The 20,155-nt window shown below is 30.5% G+C and overlaps 1 protein-coding gene across 1 annotated transcript in view; it reads right to left on the bottom strand.

Moving 5' to 3' along the window:
• Nucleotides 1-10,902: 10,902 nt before the first annotated feature.
• The window catches only part of kermit (PDZ domain-containing protein GIPC-like protein kermit), a 60,684-nt gene continuing 51,431 nt past the window's right edge, over nucleotides 10,903-20,155 (bottom strand). Inside the window, exons 5-6 of the mRNA XM_067284529.1 lie at nucleotides 13,214-13,295; nucleotides 10,903-11,196 (exon numbers count right to left, since the gene is read on the bottom strand). Coding sequence (XP_067140630.1) covers nucleotides 11,015-11,196; nucleotides 13,214-13,295 — 264 coding nt within the window. The 3' untranslated portion in view covers nucleotides 10,903-11,014. The remainder of the gene's footprint in view (nucleotides 11,197-13,213; nucleotides 13,296-20,155) is intronic.

A 20,155-nucleotide genomic window follows, 5' to 3' on the forward strand; every position in this document is an offset into this window, starting at 1 on the left:
ATAGATGTGAAGAGATGCGCGGGATATACAATCCTAATAATCTGGATCACTTTAAATTTCGGAGGAATAAGAAAGGCCTCCTGGAGCAGGATGAACCCGCTTTTGAAAATCTTAACATCATTGAAAATCATATCAATCCTGCTTGTAAAAAGGTTCTGAATAAAATTCGGCCTTTGTACCGGACTTCGTGCGATCGTTTCAATAGGTAAATTATAGTACTGTTTATATATAATACAGTTATATATATTATAACGTAGTACAGGTATGTGCCACTTAACGATGTTCTGAGAAATATGCCGTTAAGGAATCATCATAGACTACACATACAAACTTATATTGTTATTCTAACATTTATAGAGGACTAGCTGACCCGGCCACGCGTTGTTGTGGCTCAAAATGTATCTATTATAAATGTGTAACACTTCCCCGTGGGGGGAATTTCAAAAAATCCCTTTTTAGTGTATATTCTGTTGACGTCACCTATTAAAACGCAATTAAAAACGCAAAAAACCGCATGTAAAATAGTATAAATAGAAGCCGAGTTCTTCACGGTAAGCCTTAATCCTGTCCCTTTCCCCGCTGGGGAATATCGAAAAATCCCTTTTTAGTGTATATTCTGTTGACGTCACCTATTAAAACGCAATGAAAAACGCAAAAAACCGCAGGTAAAATAGTATAAATAGAAGCAGAGTTCTTCACGGTAAGCCTTAATCCCGTCCATCTCCTCCCCGTAGGGAGAATTTCGACATGTATATTATATAAAAACACGTGCATATTCGAATGCAACGTTGTGTCAAAATTTCAAAGGAATCTGTAGGAACAAACAAACGTTGTATTTTATTTATATAGATAGGTAGAAAATGATCTGCTTAGATCCATTCTCACAGAAAAGCATAATGCCTCACAGAAAAGCAAACTTAGGTCGTCTGAAGTTAGCGCCATCTGTTGGTCATAAAAGCCTTAATCCATATATAAATATATTTTTGAAAGGGGGGAAATGGAGATCTTCACATATGCCACAAACCTTCGCGGGAATGTATTAAACAACTTCCCAAAGTTTCATGGCAATCGGATAAATGGTGTGGTAATGCATGAAGGACAAACACAAACACACACACACACATTCGATTTTATATATATAGATGACAACACGTCCCTGTTTTCGTCTGATTTTATCCCTCAAAAATAAAATGATATTTTAAATAGGATAATTTTATACGACTTGTAATGCAATTGGACCAATTTACAAGTCATAGATTATTTTTTAAATTTTTATGTAATTAAAGACATTTTTTAAATACGCTTTTCACTCATTCTTCGAAACTGCCCTGGTTAAGACCTTAAACGATGCGGTTGTCGCCATGTGTACCACCATAATAATAAGTATCTATATAATTAGAAAGCTGAGAATTTTTCGACTCGGTGATAATCTTATGTGACCCCATCGGCATATACGCATTGAAACTTCGATACAGTACCATTATTCTTCTGTTAGATGGGCACTAAATCGAATGTGCGATGTATCCCAGCCACAAAAATACGAATAATAACGAGATCTGCACACAAATTCGAATTTCAATTAGGACAGTCCTGCCCGTTCCGAAACTAGTAATAAATTTAATAACGTGATTCTCTAAGCCCGTGGTTTTCAATCCGTGTTCAGCGGAACACGTTCTGCTCCGTGAAGCCGCTTCAAGTGTTCCGCGAAAAAATCAAATATACAATTAAAAAATTGTTGCAAAAGAAAAATCAATATAATGTAAAATAATTTATGTATGGGAATGTAATCAGCAAACGCCAATGACGTCATAAACTAGACCGAGTGCTCTCTTGATTTCAAAAAGGTTTTCTACCCCTGCTTTAAGAATTTTTCGGGGGGTGGTCCGTTCGGATATGTCGGGCCCCGTCCCTCACCACCCGGTCGCCCCATTGTGGGCCTGGCCGAACCCATAATGGGCCTACTAAAAGAGGCCCTCTTAGTGCCCACAGGGCGGAAAGAGTTAAAAATAAAAAAAAAAAAAAAAAAAAAAAAAAAAAAAAAAAAAAAAAACCCCTGCTTTAAAGTAAAGCAGGGGTGGAAAACCTTATTGCATTGTAAGCTTAATGCATTGTAAGCGTTGCGCGGAAAAAATGTCAAAGTTTAGTGTTCCCCGACTTCAAAAAGACTGAGAACCACAAAGGCTTTAAGCGCTGGTTTGTTTATGTCGTGAAAACTTTTGCGAGTAATTAGATAAAAAGTTTTACAAGTGTTATAAATTTTCTATAGATTTTATAAATATTCATTGAAGTTCGGTATATTCGGTTTGAAAATTATATATGAACTGTATTCTAAGTTCTTTGTTTTTATGTTTAGTGAGAGATTGGTCGAAGATGACGAGGAACAAGAACTGAACAATAAGACCATTGTGGTTCCTCCAAGTAACATCAAAATAAATAAAAATCGCACGAAGCACGAAGATCGTATGCAAAATTCTTCTGGATATGATGCAAACGCCTATGAACATCGAGATGAGAATAAATTAAAGAAAGTGGGATCCTTCTTCAAAGCAATGTGGAAACCCGTGAAGAGGTAAGATTTTGTATATACCAACAAAGTTCGATTTAGGCCCATTATTCGTTCGTCTCTGATATCGACGCTAAATAAAGCACGGTACTAAACCCAAACACTGGAACTTACACGTAATATCGGATGTACGCAGAAATTTGAATTCGAAAGCTCTGTAATTTGATGTGAATCGTATAAATTTGGCGCTATATCGAGATTTGTCAAACCTGTGTCATTTCTAATTCAATGAGTAAGTGAAATAATAAAGCTTACTGAATGCCAAAAAGGAATTTGCAATATCGAAATTACTTTACCGAGAATGAATTAGTAGAAACTTTCGTGTCGTACGTTCGAGTAGATTTCAGTCAAATATTGAATCTGGGCATAACGTCGTCAATATATTTTGAAAGAATCCAAATTCAGATAGACGTTTTCAGTGAGTAACAACACTTCTTTTTGTATTCAGATCCGTTCACAAAGTGTGGAAAGGCGTGAAAGGTGGAGAAAGTGAATACGTTCAGTTCGAATAAGATCTCATTATTGTATCAAGCATAAAGATGTGTTTGCTTGATTTGGTCCGAGTTCGTCTTGGGTAAGTGTTTAATCGTAATATTTTTGTATTTTATACTAAACATCCTAAAATAATCAAATTAACAATAATATATTTGATACATAATAAATGACACGTGACAATATCCAACTAATGGCTAATAATTTCTCTTTTATCGGCGTATAAGTGTTTTTGGAAAGAAATAAAGTTATTGATTTAAAAACGATTTACCGTATTTTACGGACTATAAGACGCACCTTAATTTTTAAGCAATTTTAAAAATATATATATATATATATTATATATATATATACCTGTAAGACGCTACGGACTATAAGACGCACCTGAATTTTGGAGGCAATTTTTCGAAGAAAAAAGTGCGTCTTATAGTCCGTAAAATACGGTATATAATTGAACATTTTATATGAAAATGTTGATTTTTTTCATTTTATTTTCAGATTTGAAAAGAAATTCAGAGATTTTTATCTTTATGTACATAGTTTTTTCTTTGTTTGTTTGCTTTGTTCGTTATTCGTCATTGTTTTTATTGTTTCTATTTCATTTTCTTTTTAATTTTTGCTTGTTTTACATTTAATAAAAACCCAAAAAGACATAGAAATTTAAAAATAACAAAAAAAGTTATTTTGTTCTGAATTGTCTTTATTTTCAATGTTTCTGTTTAAAATTTCTTTGATTTTTGCTTAAACATAAAGTTAAAAGAATTTTAAATGTATGTTGATTAAGACATTCCAATTGTGACTCCCGAAGTTGTCTTTTTTAATTTTTTATTTTGACTCTAGAAGTTTGTCTGTTTTCTCGATAATGTTTGCAAAGATGTGACATTTCTCTCGATTGTGTCCCCAAAAATTATGACAATTCTCTCTATTGTGTCTCCAAAAATTGATAATTCTCCCGATTGTGTCCCCAAAAATTGTGACAATTCTCTCGATTGTGTCTTCAAAAATTATGACAATTCTCTCGATTTTGTCTCCAAAAATTGTGACATTTCTCCCGATTGTGTCCTCAAAAATTGAGACAATTCTCTCGATTGTGTCCCCAAGAATTGTGACATTTTTCACGATTGTGTCTCCACGATTTGTGACTTTCACCTTCGATTGTGTCTATAACTTTGACCTTCGATTATATCCATTGAATGTTTGCTGGTCTGCTGATCATAGGAATACGAAAGGCTAAAGAGGATTTAGTATAGAAAAAAAAATAAGACGGAATATTTCTGAAAAATTGTTTGAATAACGAATATCTACCGAAATTGTCATGACAAAAATTTTGTTAAATGAAATATGTTATGAAATGGTAAGTAGAATTATTATTAGGAAAATACAAATTTTAATAAACGTTGTTAAGCATTGTTCATCATTTCCAGATTAGGAGTCATGAATTTTTATAATTAAGAAACATTTAAAAAGTTTGACATACCAGGAATCGATCTACCAGAAATATAACATCTGCATACAAAAGAATAGATTTGGTTGAACATGGACGGATTCGTCCGAAGTGCATTCAATTTCCATCATCTGATATTTAGGAGTTGTTATAACTGTTAAATTTAATGTTATGAATGTGCTCTCGTAGAATATTTTATTCTTTATGCTGTGAAATGTGCAAAATGTACAAATGTTTTCATGCATGTACAAATTCCTGTATATTACTTGATTTGTTAACTTAAATTTTAAGCAATGTCATGAATGGAAATATCATCCGAATATAAAATAAAAATTATACATACATAATTGATTGTTTTAAACTAATGGGCATTTTTTGCACTTTTCAATTGCTTGTATCTCGGCAACCGTTTATAGAAAATGTTGAATTTTTGGACACTACCTAAGAAAACAATTGTCTTTCGAACGAAATATTCGGAATACTTCCGGTGTTTGGGGCGGAGAAATCGGCAGCTTTGATTCATGTATATATAATCAGTCAGTGACTTTTTTACTTGGCGGAGTCATTGCCGGTCTCCTGATGTTTCGTGTGTTTCTAACGTGTTACGGGCGTTAAACAACACGCTGATCTTAACACATTGGCTCTGAAGTAAAGGCGCGAAAGAAAGATGAGTAGCGCCACACATTATACAAAAGAAAAATTGACATCAATGTCATAAGAACTTCCAAATTTATGTTTAATATAATACTTGTAATCCCCGAATATAAGCTAAATAATTGAAAACCGTCGTCGTCATCATCTATAGCAGTGATTCTCAAAGTGAGGGTCGCGAAAAATATTTGCCAGATCAATTTTTTTTTTTTCAAATATTTCATAAATTTACTATGGATTCATGTTTAGAAATAATAGAAATAAAAAAATATATAAAATAATTTTTACTTAAATAAATTGCACATATAAATAATAAAAACAATATAAATATTTTAATACGAGCCTAAATATAATATTCATAAATTTGTGCGCTATTGGGGATTTCCCCGAGTTCCACTCTCAGCCTAAACTATGATAGAACAACATTGTCATTTGGAACGGTGTTCGCTAGCAGCGTTGCGTCTGTAGGCAAGTCGAGTTAGAAATACAGTAGAGCGTCGTTTTCACTTCACTTCCTACCAGCTTTATATGGAGATTATAGCCTTGGTAGAGCGTCGTTATCCGAAAACCGAAAGCTTTTCAGTCGGCAAATTTAAATTTCCGCTAGTGCTGTGGCTATGTCTTAAGCTACTCCAATATTATTTTAGTTGGTATGCATTTTTAGCTGGCAGCACTGGAGCGACCATCAGAGAGTACTTAACCTCCTCCCTCCGGGATGTTTTCCTACACACAAAAATTTTAAAGGACCCCGAAGAATGACTAAGTGCAAAAGGGGGGAGGGGTCGCGGACCAAAAAGTTTGAGAAACACTGATCTATAGTATTTACTTAGAACACAATTCTTTCTTTCTTTTATAATTTTTCAAACGGTTTTCAATAACTATTTTTAGTTTATGGACGTTTAAGGATACATGAAAATTTTCACTTTCATGAAAGAGAAAAAATATTGGGCAGGAAAAGGTTGGATAACTATAGGCAAAAAGTGAAATTATTCAGTCAATTCCTCTAATTATTAACCAATAATAATAAGTATATATATATTCTTATTATTGGTTGATAATTAGAGGAATTGACTGGAATATATATATTCGTATACATAATTATCAACCAATAATAATATATACGAGATATTCGTATATATAACATGAAACGGTAAATATACAGTAGTTAAATTCAAATCAACACACTTGCTTTAAAATATTTTATTCATCTCAAAATTGTATTTACAATTTTCAAATAATATCAATAATTTTGATTATTACATTCCAAAAAAAAAAAAAAATTTTTAAACAAATATTAAACCTAATTTATTAATTTAAATAAAAATTTTATGTTAAATAATATTCTTAATTCATTGATATTTTTCAAACGGTTTTCAATCTTTTCATGTATAGAAAATATTATTCAATAATAATCTTAAAAAGTGATTGTACAAATGATTTAAAAATTTGGACAAACAAGAAATTTGATTTTTGAATTAATACAATATATGAATAATGAATAAGTCAAACGTTTATCTGAATTATTAATAAATAATTTTCTCCAGTGTAAAAACACCAATTATTCATAATTTTTTTTATAATTTATTAAAATAAAATTATTTTAAAATGATTTCTTTTGAATGCATTTGATTTGAATGCATCAAAAGCCAGTCTTAATCTAAAAGCAAGGGCAAAAAGCAAATGGAGAAAAGAATGAAAATGCTCTCTGAGAATATTTAAATATACTGAATTCTTCATTTTCATTCATTTTTTTAAATTCAAAATTGCACAGTCCAGTCCAAAAACGTTTTTACATCTCTCGAAAAGGGGTGGATATTCAGGATTATTCATAATCTGAAAATAGCCAATGAAGTTGAATGTAAAGAAATAGAATTTACCTATCGCTTCAGATCACTAGGAATCTATTTGGGAGAGTTGTGAAGAAACTGTCATAACTATTCTATTTCAAGAATTTAATAGTACACTGTTTCATTTATTTATAAATATTATTTTATTCTTGATATTTACTATTGGTTAAAACTGTTTTCAAATTCTTCTATAATTTATAAAAAAAACAACACGTTCTCTTAAAATATCAAGTAGAATCATAGTAGAATGAAAAAATTATATTACAAAGCAATATTAATAACAATTATATGTCTACTGACATCTACAAATGTTCACATTCACAATCAATAGTAGGAATCAGAAATGAACTAAGAATTTTTAATCATAGTAATATTAAAGGTAAGAGTATAGATTCATCAATAAGTGTCCATATACAGTAGAGCATCGATTATCCGACCCCGATTAACCGACCGCGTTCTAGTCGGCAAATTCAAATGTCCGCTAGTGATGTGGCGCTACAATATTTGGTTATGTCTTGGCTACTTTAATATTATTTTTGTTAAATTTTTGCATGTTTTAGCTGGCAGCACTGGCTTGACCACGAAAGGGAGGCTAGTATTTAAACCAGGCCTAATATGCTATACTAATAATGTATTTTTTCATACTTTTCGGTTATCCGACCAACCCCAGTCCTCAATTAAGTCGGATAATCGATGCTCTACTGTACTTAGTATGTAAGTAATGATGATAATTAATTTATAATGTGACACACAAAATTTGCTCTACAATAATAAAAAAACTAAAAAATACCATATGGCATATATGATACACCCCATTTCAGCACAGAATATTTAGTGTATTTAAGCCCTTCTGTGTCTTTGGAATTTTGAAGCACAATGTTTTTTACTGTATTCTGATTAAAAAAGTAAAATCACAATGCACACTTATTTATCGGGGAAAAAGAGAAGTTTAAAAAAGTCATTTACAATTAAAATATCCTACATGAAAACAAGCAAAAGCTGCTAACTATAGCAAATATTGTTTAATAAAATATATTCATTATTAACATTTTTATACAAGAGTCAATTTAGATAGATGCTACTGAAGGACATTTGGGGAATTCATTAGCCTATGGAGATTGCAATTTCACATGTAAGATGCAGGGTATTTTATTTATTTATTTATTTTTTTTTTTACAAAAGTTGTGTCTTAAATGCCATAAAATACAGTATATCAGAACTTAACTTTGAATAAATACATGCTGTATATGAACTGAATATTTAAGACAATAAAGTGAAATATCCTAAGTATATACAGGAAATCCTCGTTAATTCAAAATTCGGGGATGACACGATTGTGACTCCAAATTATCTGAGATTTACATGTACTGTATATATTTCTGTACAATATGCCAAATGCCATGTAACTGATGTACACTGGTGTGCAAAACTTAAGCAACAATTGTTTTTTGTGGTAACTCTGCAAGAAATCACCTGGGAGATATGAAATTCAGAATACAGAGACAGTATTTTGTACTTAAAGGATGAAGAAAGCATACTAGTGCAAAAATGAATAGAATGCATACAGTATAGAATTAAAGACTCCTTCTTATTGTAATCTTGCACTGCGCCTGCTTACTGCACATGTTCTATGTGCTCTCACGTCACCTGTGATGTCTTCTTCTTGAATACGAATCACCTTTCTACTGAGTGGGTGTTTATTGTACTGATTGCAACAAGCCCTTTTCTACAATTTCATGGCTGTCTGCTTTAAAATTACATTGTTGCTTAAGTTTTGCACACCAATGTAATTTATTAAGCAAATGAAATATGGCTATCTATACAGAATACTATTTTCATTAATTAATAATAATATCAATAAACTGTAGGTAAACAGCATGTTTCTGGCAAGAATCTCACAGGTTGTCAGATAATTTTATAAAAAGTAAAGCAGAATTCCTTGTAGCCCAAATTATATTTAAATTAATGAAGGATTTCCTGTAATCTTTTTTAAAACTTGACAACTTTTGATGCCAAATAAGAAGAATTACGAATTTTTGCATTGTTTTAATGATAGTGTTTCTTGATATTAAACAATTCAACATTCAGTTTTTAAATAGATATCAAAATTCAATCAGGAAGAACTTACTCCATTTAATTTCTTTTTACATGAAGTAAATGAAGATGAATATTTTGTGACACAGATATATTATTAATAAGTATAATAATCATATTTTTAATTTATTTCATTTAAAATATATGCTCTCCACATCAAATTAGTAGTGTCTTTCCCCTGTACATCATACTTTTCCTGTTAGCAATAGTGTCATGTCGGTCATCTATCTAACACTTTTCAGGGGAAAATTTTTGAATTGATTAACTGGTAAAAACAGGAAGTTTGTATATAGTTAATTGGGGCCTCCTGCTCATAAGCTTTCCATATCTAGTCTCAGATTTCATCTATCTAACTCCATTCTCCATTCAAGATTAAGGAAAGACAGGCAGATGGACAACGGTGGGAACTTATAGGTCTATAATTTTTTCAAATTGCAGTCTAACAACGCAGAATTTCTTTTAATGAGTTTGCTAAGATATAGTTGATTTATTAGTTTTCTCTCTATAGCTGCATTTTATGACAATATCTTTGATTATCTTTTCTGTTGTCTTTCTTGTGGGCACTAGAGAACCTTTTTAATTATACCCACCATGAGTTTGGCTAGTCCTACAATGGAGCAACCATTTAATGACAGATAGAATCCAAATATTGGACAGATTGTCCATGAAAAATTCTGATCTGAATTTGAACTTAACTCTCCTAGAACAGCAGTTTGCCACTTTTTCTACCTAGTGATTATTTAAAAAACTTTACTAAGTGAAGATATTCAGTTATAGATGAGTTTTTCTCAAAACTTTCATAAAAATTCTCGATTTTAATGTATAAAGGTGACAGTGTATAATGTAAGTGATATATATTACTGAAATAGCCATTATTTCTTCATAATTCAGATATTGTAATATGATCATCTCAACTTATTACTTATAGCACTAGATAAAATATTAATAAAACAATTTAATGAAGCAATTCAAGAAGAATACTTTGGATAATATGTTTAAATCCCTCTTTCCAACCTTCATGCTGACAATACCAATGAATAGTTGTTGCCATTATGTAATCTAGGATATCAAATCCCAACTAACAAGTTGATCTTTTAAAAGGTACCAACCTTCTCAGCTGATGTAAAAACTTTTTTGAATGAACTGTACTGTACATCAAATGACAACTCTGACTTATCACAAGTTCTAAAGAATGCATATTATTTATCATCAGAGTTACAAATGATATAAAAAGCATTATTATTTAAAATCTATTTTACATAATATTTTTCATAATACTAATTTTATAATACAATGCAGGTAAATTTCTTTTTTAAGAAAACTCATTCCTATAATACAATACCACTTAATAAATCCATTTATCCTGTTGTTATATATTAATAATTTATAACTTTTTATTTGAATAAATTTGCTTTTTTAGCAATTATAACTAAAAATGTTTTTAAAGATTATAAAGTGTTTGAAAATTATGTTAAAAATACTTTAATTTATGAAATATTAAAAATACTAAATAGAATGAATTCTGTTTATATAAAATGTGTAAATATAAATTTATATATTAGGATATTTTGTATCAAAATACTTTTAGTATTTAAAAATGGAATAATATTTTAAATTATGTTTTAGCACATAGTTAATTTTAACTTTCAAATAATGCTTAATGTAAGCAAAGTCTGTGTGTTTGCAACATTCACAACCTTATTTTCTTAATAAAAAAAATTAGTTATTTCAAATTTTATGGATATATTATTAATTTCTTATAAAAATATATTTAAAAAAAAATATAAAATTTTTCAAAAAATTCTTAAAAATACTTCTGGATGACTATATTTTTTCAATATTATAATAAAAATGCCATTTCTTTCATTTACAATATATATAAAAACTTTCAAATCAGTATATATATATATATATATCTAAAATCTAAAAATTAGATTTTGTAGGCTCAGTCTTCAGGCGACCACATTTTGCATCACTTATTGCTCCCCATAGATCAAAGATGAAGTCATCAGTAAATCCAAATGCTTCCAGATCTGAACTATCAACAGCATTCACAAAGTCGTGTGGATTTGATTTGTCTCTTCCCAATTCCCATATTTGTGTGGCTAAAATAAAAAAAATTTTAAATAACAATAAAAAAAAGTTTTTTTTGGCAAAATACTAAAAATATAAATAGATAAATAATATAATCTAATATAACAATATATCATTTATTCGGAAACAAATTGCTTGATCAATTTGATTAGAACACCAAACAAACAACGTATTATTATTATTATTATTAAAACACTCAAATGTTTTTAGTCTATTCATAAACTACAAGTATTTTGCTATTTTTCCACTTATTATTATTGACAAATATAGAATATATTTTTGTAATTCTGCCACTTATAATACATAACTTGAGATACATGTATGATCATGAAATGAATGTCATATTTGAAAATAATATTGCTCAACCTCTGGAGAGAAAGGATTTTCTTCATAATTAAAATCCATCACAAAATAAACATTATTATTATATCAATTACAAAAACTACTTAGTTACATATGACTAATGAACAGGCTTATTATATGCCCAGCCTATTTAATTAACTTATCCCAAATCAATAAAGAAGACAGAAGGACTATTCACAAGGTTTTTACTGGACTTGTTTACTATCGTTGAGTTACTGTCCTCGTGATAATTTTAGAATCCTTTTATTAATGTATAATGAAATGTTGGCAAGTTGTCACCAGACTCTGTTTTGTGTCACCCATTGATAAGGACTAGTAAGGCTGAAATGTATTTTGGGATAAGTTAATTAAATAGGCTGGGCATGTAATAAGTTTGTTCATTAGTCATATGTAACTAAGAAGTTTTTGTAGTTAAGTAATAGAGGCAAGAAGCTTTTTTAATATATTATTATTACATGTTTATAATATTGCTGAAAAGTATAGTTGTAAACTATCAAAAGTACTTGTAATTTTTAAATAAAATGTTAGTTTTAATGCAGTAAAACAGAATACGTTACAGTACGTCATATTCTGTTTTGCTGCACTAGATCATTATTTGGCAAGGAGGTGCAATTAACTCTCCAATTACTATATAATTTTGCGTTTATCACATTATCTATAAATAAAAAATTACAGATTGCTTAATTTCCAAAATTTTGTTTAAGAATGCTGAATACAGAAATATTTTCATTGTTATTTGAGTCTTAAGAGGAAAAAAATCATTTCAACCAATACCAAAGTATGAAAATCAATTTTAAGTGTTTTCAGTTATATAATTGATTCAATGAATTGAAATTATAAGTTAGTTAAAAGTATTTACATATATGTATTGCATTTTTATAATTAAAACTGATAATGTAAATTTTAATGTAATATTAAGTATATATTTTAAATATGGTTGATTTCTACTAAATTATCAATATTCATACATCATTGCTAAACAATAATGATTTAAAGTATATTTAGTTTTCAACCTGTGGACAAAAAATGTGATAATTTATTCTATTCCAAATTTTATTGTTCTATATGGGATTTAGTATATTAAAATTAAATTGCTTGCAGTTTTAAACAAAAATATTTGGTTGAATTTTATGATTATATTCATAATCAATATTCGATACTGGCATAAGCTGGAAGTAGACTGTAACTAGAAACACACAAATTACGTTGAATTGCAGCTGTCATTACAAAATTCAACAAAATTCAACACAAATTACCTTACATACAGCAAATTACTCTTTAATCAAACTAATGTTTTCAGCTTTATTAATAGGCCTTCATCAGATTTTTTTGAAAAGAAGAGATTCAATTTGGAACAATATTTAAAATTCCATTTTTTCAGAACAATTTTGAAAAGAAAGAAAAAAAAAGAAAGAAAGAAAAAAAAAAGAAAGAAAGAAAGAAAACAGAATTTTAAATATTGTTCCAAATTGAATCTCTTCAGAAAATCTGATGAAGGCTTATTAATAAAGCTGAAAACATTAGTTTGATTAAAGAGTAATTTGCTGGAAAAGTACATAAAGTAATTTGTGTCTCTCTACTTATTTTTAATTTTCTGTGTATTATGAATATAACTAATGTTCACTTATAGTATTTGAGACATTGAGTTTAATAGTAAATTCTCACCAAGTTCTGTATCATTAATTCCCATAAATGATTCCAACAGTCCATTAATTCGATCTAAGGCAGCTTGTACTACATCATCAGGCTGAAATTTAATAAAAATTAGTGTCAAAATTCCATAATAACTAATTTTATACAATATATAAGATTTGTTCAAAAACTTCTAGAAAACAATCAAAACATTTTAAGGTATAGAGAAATTTATTTAATATTTTTCAAAGTAATTATCCTGACCCCAATACATGATTCTCCAATTGGAAAAGAGCTTGTTTCCAATGATATCTGCAATTCTGAAATCTTATATATAAAATTCTCGTGTCACAATGTTAGTTACCTTACTCCTCCGAAACGGCTTTACCGATTTCTACCAAATTTTATATGCATATTCAGTAGGACTGAGAATCGGCTACTATCTATTTTTCATACCCCTACACCATTTCCCCCCTTTCAAAAATATATTTATATATGGATTAAGGCATTTATGTCCAACAGATGGCGCTAACTTCCGACGACCTAAGTTTGCTTTTCTGTGAGAATGGACTGAAGCAGATCATTTTCTATCTATCTATATAAATAAAATATAACGTTCATTTGTTCCTACCGATTCCTTTGAAATTTTGACACAACGTTGCATTCGAATACGCACGTGTTTTTATATAATATACATGTCGAAATTCCCCCCACTGGGGAGAGATGGACGGGTTTAAGGCTTACCGTGAAGAACTCGGCTTCTATTATACTATTTTACATGCGGTTTTTTGCATTTTTAATTGCGTTTTAATAGGTTACGTCAACAGAATATACACTAAAAAGGGATTTTTCGATATTCCCCAGCGGGAAAAGTGACGGGATTAAGGCTTACTGTGAAGAACTCAGCTTTTATTATACTATTTTAGATGCGTTTTTTATTGCGTTTTAATAGGGTACGTCAAGAGAATGTAGACTAAGAAGGGATGTTTTGAAATTCCCCTCACAGGGGAAGTGTTATACATTTATAATAGATACATTTTGAGCCACAACAACGCGTGGCCGGGTCAGCTAGAAATTACATAGAAATAATTTATATGGCAAAACAACGTTTGCCGGGTCAGCTAGTAATTTAGAAAAATAACCTACTTTTAGGGATTGCAATCCCTAAAAGTTCTTACAATTTTCCTTGCATGGGTTCTTTTGGCTCAAATAGTTTTTATTTTAAAGTCAGAAACTGCTATTCTCAAGAAATCAATTCTTTAATATCCAGTACTTAATTTTTGCAAAAAATTTTTACATGTTTTCAGCTAATTTAATTAACTTTATAAATTATTTAAATTTTAGTTTTTCAAGTAAATTTCATTCAGTTATTATTTACATTGGAAAGGAATTACAAAGTAAAAAAAAGAATTACAAATGGTCTGCCGTGGTTATGATTGGGCTAATTTAAGTCACTATGAGTCACTATACTTTGAGCTATTTTAAGTCCAATTAATAATCAGACAATTGAAATCTGGCAGATCATTTGGTAGAAATTAATTTTATAAAATGATCTTCCAGATTATTTATCAGGCTATTTTAAGGCTAATTAATAACAACACTTTAGCCAAATTGCTTAATATCTAATTATTAATTAATTATATACAAAGAAATTTGCCTAGAGTATGCAGTTAAACAGCCAATTCATGATTAATAATTAGAAATTAACTCATTTTTAAATTTAAATTTAGACTATTCTGGAAGAAAAGAATCAGCCCAGAGCAGGACTCAAACATATAATTCCTGCTCATCATACATATATGTTGCCAGTTACATTGCCCAGATCTCCATTTGATTAGCTGGCAATGCATCTGCAAAGTAAGCAGGTAAGGATACAAAATTAATTAATTTAAATTTAACCAAACTGATCACTCAAGGTGTTGACTACAAATGATTTAGTATACAAGGTTCTCTAAGACTCTCAACGGATTTATGCTTTACCCTAGAATGGTGTGTGTGTATACCAGTGGCATGCCATCATTGGAAGCAGTGGAAGTGCCACTTCCCTTGTATTTTCAAAAATATACATTCATATTGGGTGATTATTTTCATATTTTAATGTACTTTGAATTAATTAAAATTAATATTTTATTATAACCGCATTATGTATCTTATTACAAATTTCTATACTACATGTGAAAAAAACAATAAGATTGCTATTGTATATTTGAAAATCAGTGGCAGAATGGAAGCACTGTATTGTCAAAACCGGGTCAGCTTCCACGGCAAAAATAAACTGAATGGTGTAAAGCAGCCAGATTATAGGCATTTGCGCATGTGCTTTACAGAGCACCAACTTCACCCAGTTTAGCTGGTGGAAGCTACATATCAAAATATTGTATAACACTTCCAACAATTCCTGGGGGCAAAAAAAAACTTTTTCACAGGCTGAACGAAATATTAAAATTAAAACATGTTAAATACAGAAGTTCCTGATGTATGTGTAATGTCATTTTACAATGTGAAGAATAATGTGCATGCTGGTTGCGCAGGAGTAACATACAAGCAAAAAAAAAAAGTCGAGAGGCAGGTCACACATCACATGTCAGCATAAACAGAGTAACATGGCGGAATGGCAGATGAGTTTCAGTGAGTGTGGGGTCTTTCATTGTTCAAATGGTGTAAATTTATAACACACGAATACAAAAGTTGTAAATCTCTTACAATGGAATTTTTTTAAAAAGTAAAGAAGTATCGTGAATCCATTCAACCAATTATTGGAAGTTAAGTAGCTAATATTGAAAGATCAATCACTGGCCATATGTTGGCCACCCCTGCCTTAGCCACTGGTAGGGAGCTCTCTGACTAAATGAATTGTTTAAGATTTAAAAAATAGAGTATTCAATGTTATTTTTATGTACATTTCTTTGCAAAGTTATATTTAATTATAATTTTCTTTTAATTATATTGTAATTATATTGACAGATTTTCAGACACAAAATCTTTAGAAAATTGCATAGTAAATCGCAATATTTATATTTGTGTCTGGACTATATCGACAAGTAACTCTTAGACATAAAACATATTATGATTAATTTCGATCCAAACAAAGATGTACTAAAAGAATTATATGATTTAATATCATTAATTTTTGTGGTACCATCTACCGGTGCATCTGTTGAGTACAGTTTTCCGACCACGAAGCAAATTCATACATTGGCCAGGAACACTCACTCAATCAGAGGAAAAACTGTCATCGCTAGCGTTGCTTTCAGTAGAAAAAGAGATTTCAAATATGTTGATGGAGTTGACAACCAGCGACTTTTATGATAAAGTAATTAACAACTTTGCAGGAAAAAAAAAAATCACTGAATAGAGTTAGTTTATAAAAAATTAAAAAAAACAAGTTTTTCTATCATTGTTTTTATCTTATCAGTTTGTATTATGTATGTATTATTTGTATTTTAGAACTAACTTACATAAATTGTTTATTTATGTCATTTGCAGTATTTGTTCAAAACTTTTATGGAAATGTGAGGTTCCAGACGGGTCTGAACCGTCACGAAAGACACGAAAAAATGGTTAATTTAGAGAAAAATTTATTAGTTTAAAAAAACATAGGTAAAAGCTGTTTGTAGTTGGACACCCATTGTTTATATCAAACTGCAAGGCAGAAACCATAAATTGCAGAAGGAAGTCGTCCTATAATCAGTGGAAGATAGAATTCATCTTCGATTTTGACTTTTCTCACACTCCAGGTAAGAGTCTCGTTATGTTTAGTAACCAGGGACCAACCATTCAGGAAGTGTGATTGAGGGAGAATGACCAATCAAATGGACAAAAGAAAGAACAGAGATTGATATAATTCCCGACAATCGAGGACACCTTGCACTTGGTTAACGTTCTCAATAACCAAAACGCCGTGTGTCAATGCAAAAGAAAAAAAAAAAAAGTTTCTCATTTATTGTGCCAACCTATAACCTGTGCTCTCTTCAGACTTAGACCGTGTCCCGACACCAACAGACGAAGTCTCCCCATGCCTTACAGACTTGTCAATGCCACTGTCCCGGGGCCACCTTTGATCGACGATCAAAGAACCACATTGACGCCCAGGTCATCTGAACGGCTGATTGTCCTAAAGCAAACTATTCTGAACGTAGTGTTTTTGTCAGCTACTTGGCGTCTTTGTCTCTTCCGCCACCATGCTTGCACAAATGGACCCTAGAGCATCACTGACTCGCAATTAACTGATTGCCCCTGGAAGTCGGCTTCTTACAGAAACACAGCTTCCCTATCATCAAATATCACGGCATGCCACTGGTGTGTACACACACACATATAGGGTAGATGTACCAGTTTTGGCCAGTGTACCAGTTCTGGCCAGAAAACAAATTTAACTTGAAAATATAATCACCACATATTCAAATCTGTCCAATGAAACAGACTTTTATTGTTAACTGTGTGAACAGTTAACAATAAAAGTTTCTTTCATTTGTGATTATATTTTTAAGTTAAATTTGTTTTTTGGCCAGAACTGGTACTACACTGGCCAAAACTGGTACATCTACCCTATATATATATATACACACACATACTAACTTAAACAACTAAATAGCTCCCAGAGCCATTAATTAATTAATGACTCTGAGAGCAAAGATGAGATGATCTGGTTAGTGTAACTGGCAATGCATCTGCATGGTAAATAGGAGTCGCAGGTTCAAATCTCATTCTGGGCCATTTCTTTTTCCGGAATATTCTAAATTAAAATTAATTTATTTCTAATTATTAAATTTAGACAGTTAACCCACCATCTAATCATTAGATGGTGGATTAACCATCTACCTCTAGCCAAACTGTTTTGTATCTAATTATTTATTAGCCTTAATATATCTCAATAAATAATTTGCCAGATTGTTTGGTAATACAAGTGTATTGAAAAGATGTTTATATTAACTAATTTTTCTAAAATGTTTCCTGAATTGCAGAAATCATCTACAAGTTGTGTATTGAAGCTCAGGATACTTTCTTTGAAAAATATTAAATAACTTTATATCCTAAAATGTTCCTATATCTACTCCTGTAACTTTTTGAATATACCTTGTATATGTAATATACAGAGTGTATCAAAAAGAATGACCTGATTTTAAAACTTTATATTTATTGATGAAACATACTACAAAACAGGGACAAAATGCATAATACTCTGAAACTTTAAGATTTTGTGTTATGTTATTACAAATACTCTGTGTCCACCAGTAGTTGCATGGACAACATCTAGAAGATAGCTAAATGCTGCAGACTTGGCTGTTACCACAACTTGGAGGACTCTAATGATTTCTTATTCCAACAGGATAGAACCCCACCACACTGATACAACAGTGTACAACAATTTCTCAATGACACTGCACACTGCAATGCTGTACAGGGCGCACGGGACCCCGAGACATTGCCCTACATTCTTGACCTCCAAGTTCTCCAGACATGATCCCGTGTGATTTTTTCTTGTGGGGATACATGAAGGAAAGAGTTTACATCCCTCCTTTAGCTCGTGACACAGATGAGATAAAAACAGAATAAGAGCTGCCGTGATTTCTATCAACATAGATATCTTAAGTAGAGTATATGACGAATTTAGCTATCATCTAGATCAGGGGTGTCCAACCTTTTTGTTTCTCTGGGCCACATTGAAAGAGGTCATGGAGTCATGGAGGTTGGAGTCAAAACACTTGTATATTTAAGGATTAACATGTCTAGATTATAGTAATAAGTATTAAAACTTTATCAGGAAGAAAAATATTTAAAAAAATTACACAGACACTTTACAGACACTTTCAATTTTTACTTAGAAATAGATAAATTCATTTATTATAAAAGAGACAAACAAAAATTTATCTGAAAAACACAAAGATTTGTTTTATTTGGGTCTCTAATTAATAAAAAATCACAAAACACCATTTTAAAGTGCATTTTTATTTGACTAATATATTTATAAATAATATATAGCCCAAAAAGTAGCCAACATGCCAAATGATATTTTTTTACACCAAACTAAAAAAATGGGTAGCCAAATCTTGCAATGCTGGAAGGAATACTAGATAAAGCTTGAGTTGAAACTCAAAGGATTATAGACCCAAATGCAAGGACAAAAGATAAAGTGAGGAAGGTTGGAAAATTAAGGGTCAATATTTGCATAACAGTAGGTCTATTCAACCTTTCTTACTACTTTTTATCTTTTGGCCTTTCTCTCCATTCCCCAAATTTGGGTCTATAATCCTTTGAGCCACAACTCCAGCTTTATTTAGTATTCCTTCCTCATTCACACATTTTCAAGTATTTGAGGACATTTCCTTTCCACTCAAAAATAAAATATGTATAAAGGTTTACGGCTTTGTGAAACTTCTTTTTTGAGTTTATGCCATTGAAATGAATAAATAAAAATAAAATTAAAAAATTTGTCGGTTTTGTTTACATGTTCATTGGGCTGCATTGGAACTTGCCTTGAGCTGCATGCAGCCCATGGGTTGGACACCCCTGGTCTAGATATTGTCTGTGTGGCTACTGGTTGACACAAAGTATTTGTAATAACATAGCTTAAACTTTAAGATTTTGTGAGTATTTTGCATTTTGTACCTGTTTTGTAGTATGTTTCCATCAACAAATATAAAGTTTTAAAATCAAGCCATTCTTTTGATACACACTGTATATTTTAAAGCTTTTAAATTTTGAAAGTTAAAAAGATAAAAATTGATTTATTTATTTATTATTAAGAAATCACAACTTAAGAAATGAGTGACATGCATATGAGCTGTTTATTTTGAAAATGGAGCAAGTCCATTTTTATTTGTTTCAAGATAGTTAAGGGTTTGTGAAAGGTTAGATTTTAAAAAATTGGTAAGCACTAATAGACAACGTATGTATTTTGTGATATCAGATAATGTAAGTTAAATTTATAATCCAATAATGTTTATCAACATTGGTTGAAAAAATTAAAAATTT

This window comes from Centruroides vittatus, unplaced genomic scaffold (assembly GCF_030686945.1).
Source record: "Centruroides vittatus isolate TY-2023 unplaced genomic scaffold, ASM3068694v2 scaffold_1319, whole genome shotgun sequence".
NCBI classification, from domain to species: domain Eukaryota; kingdom Metazoa; phylum Arthropoda; class Arachnida; order Scorpiones; family Buthidae; genus Centruroides; species Centruroides vittatus.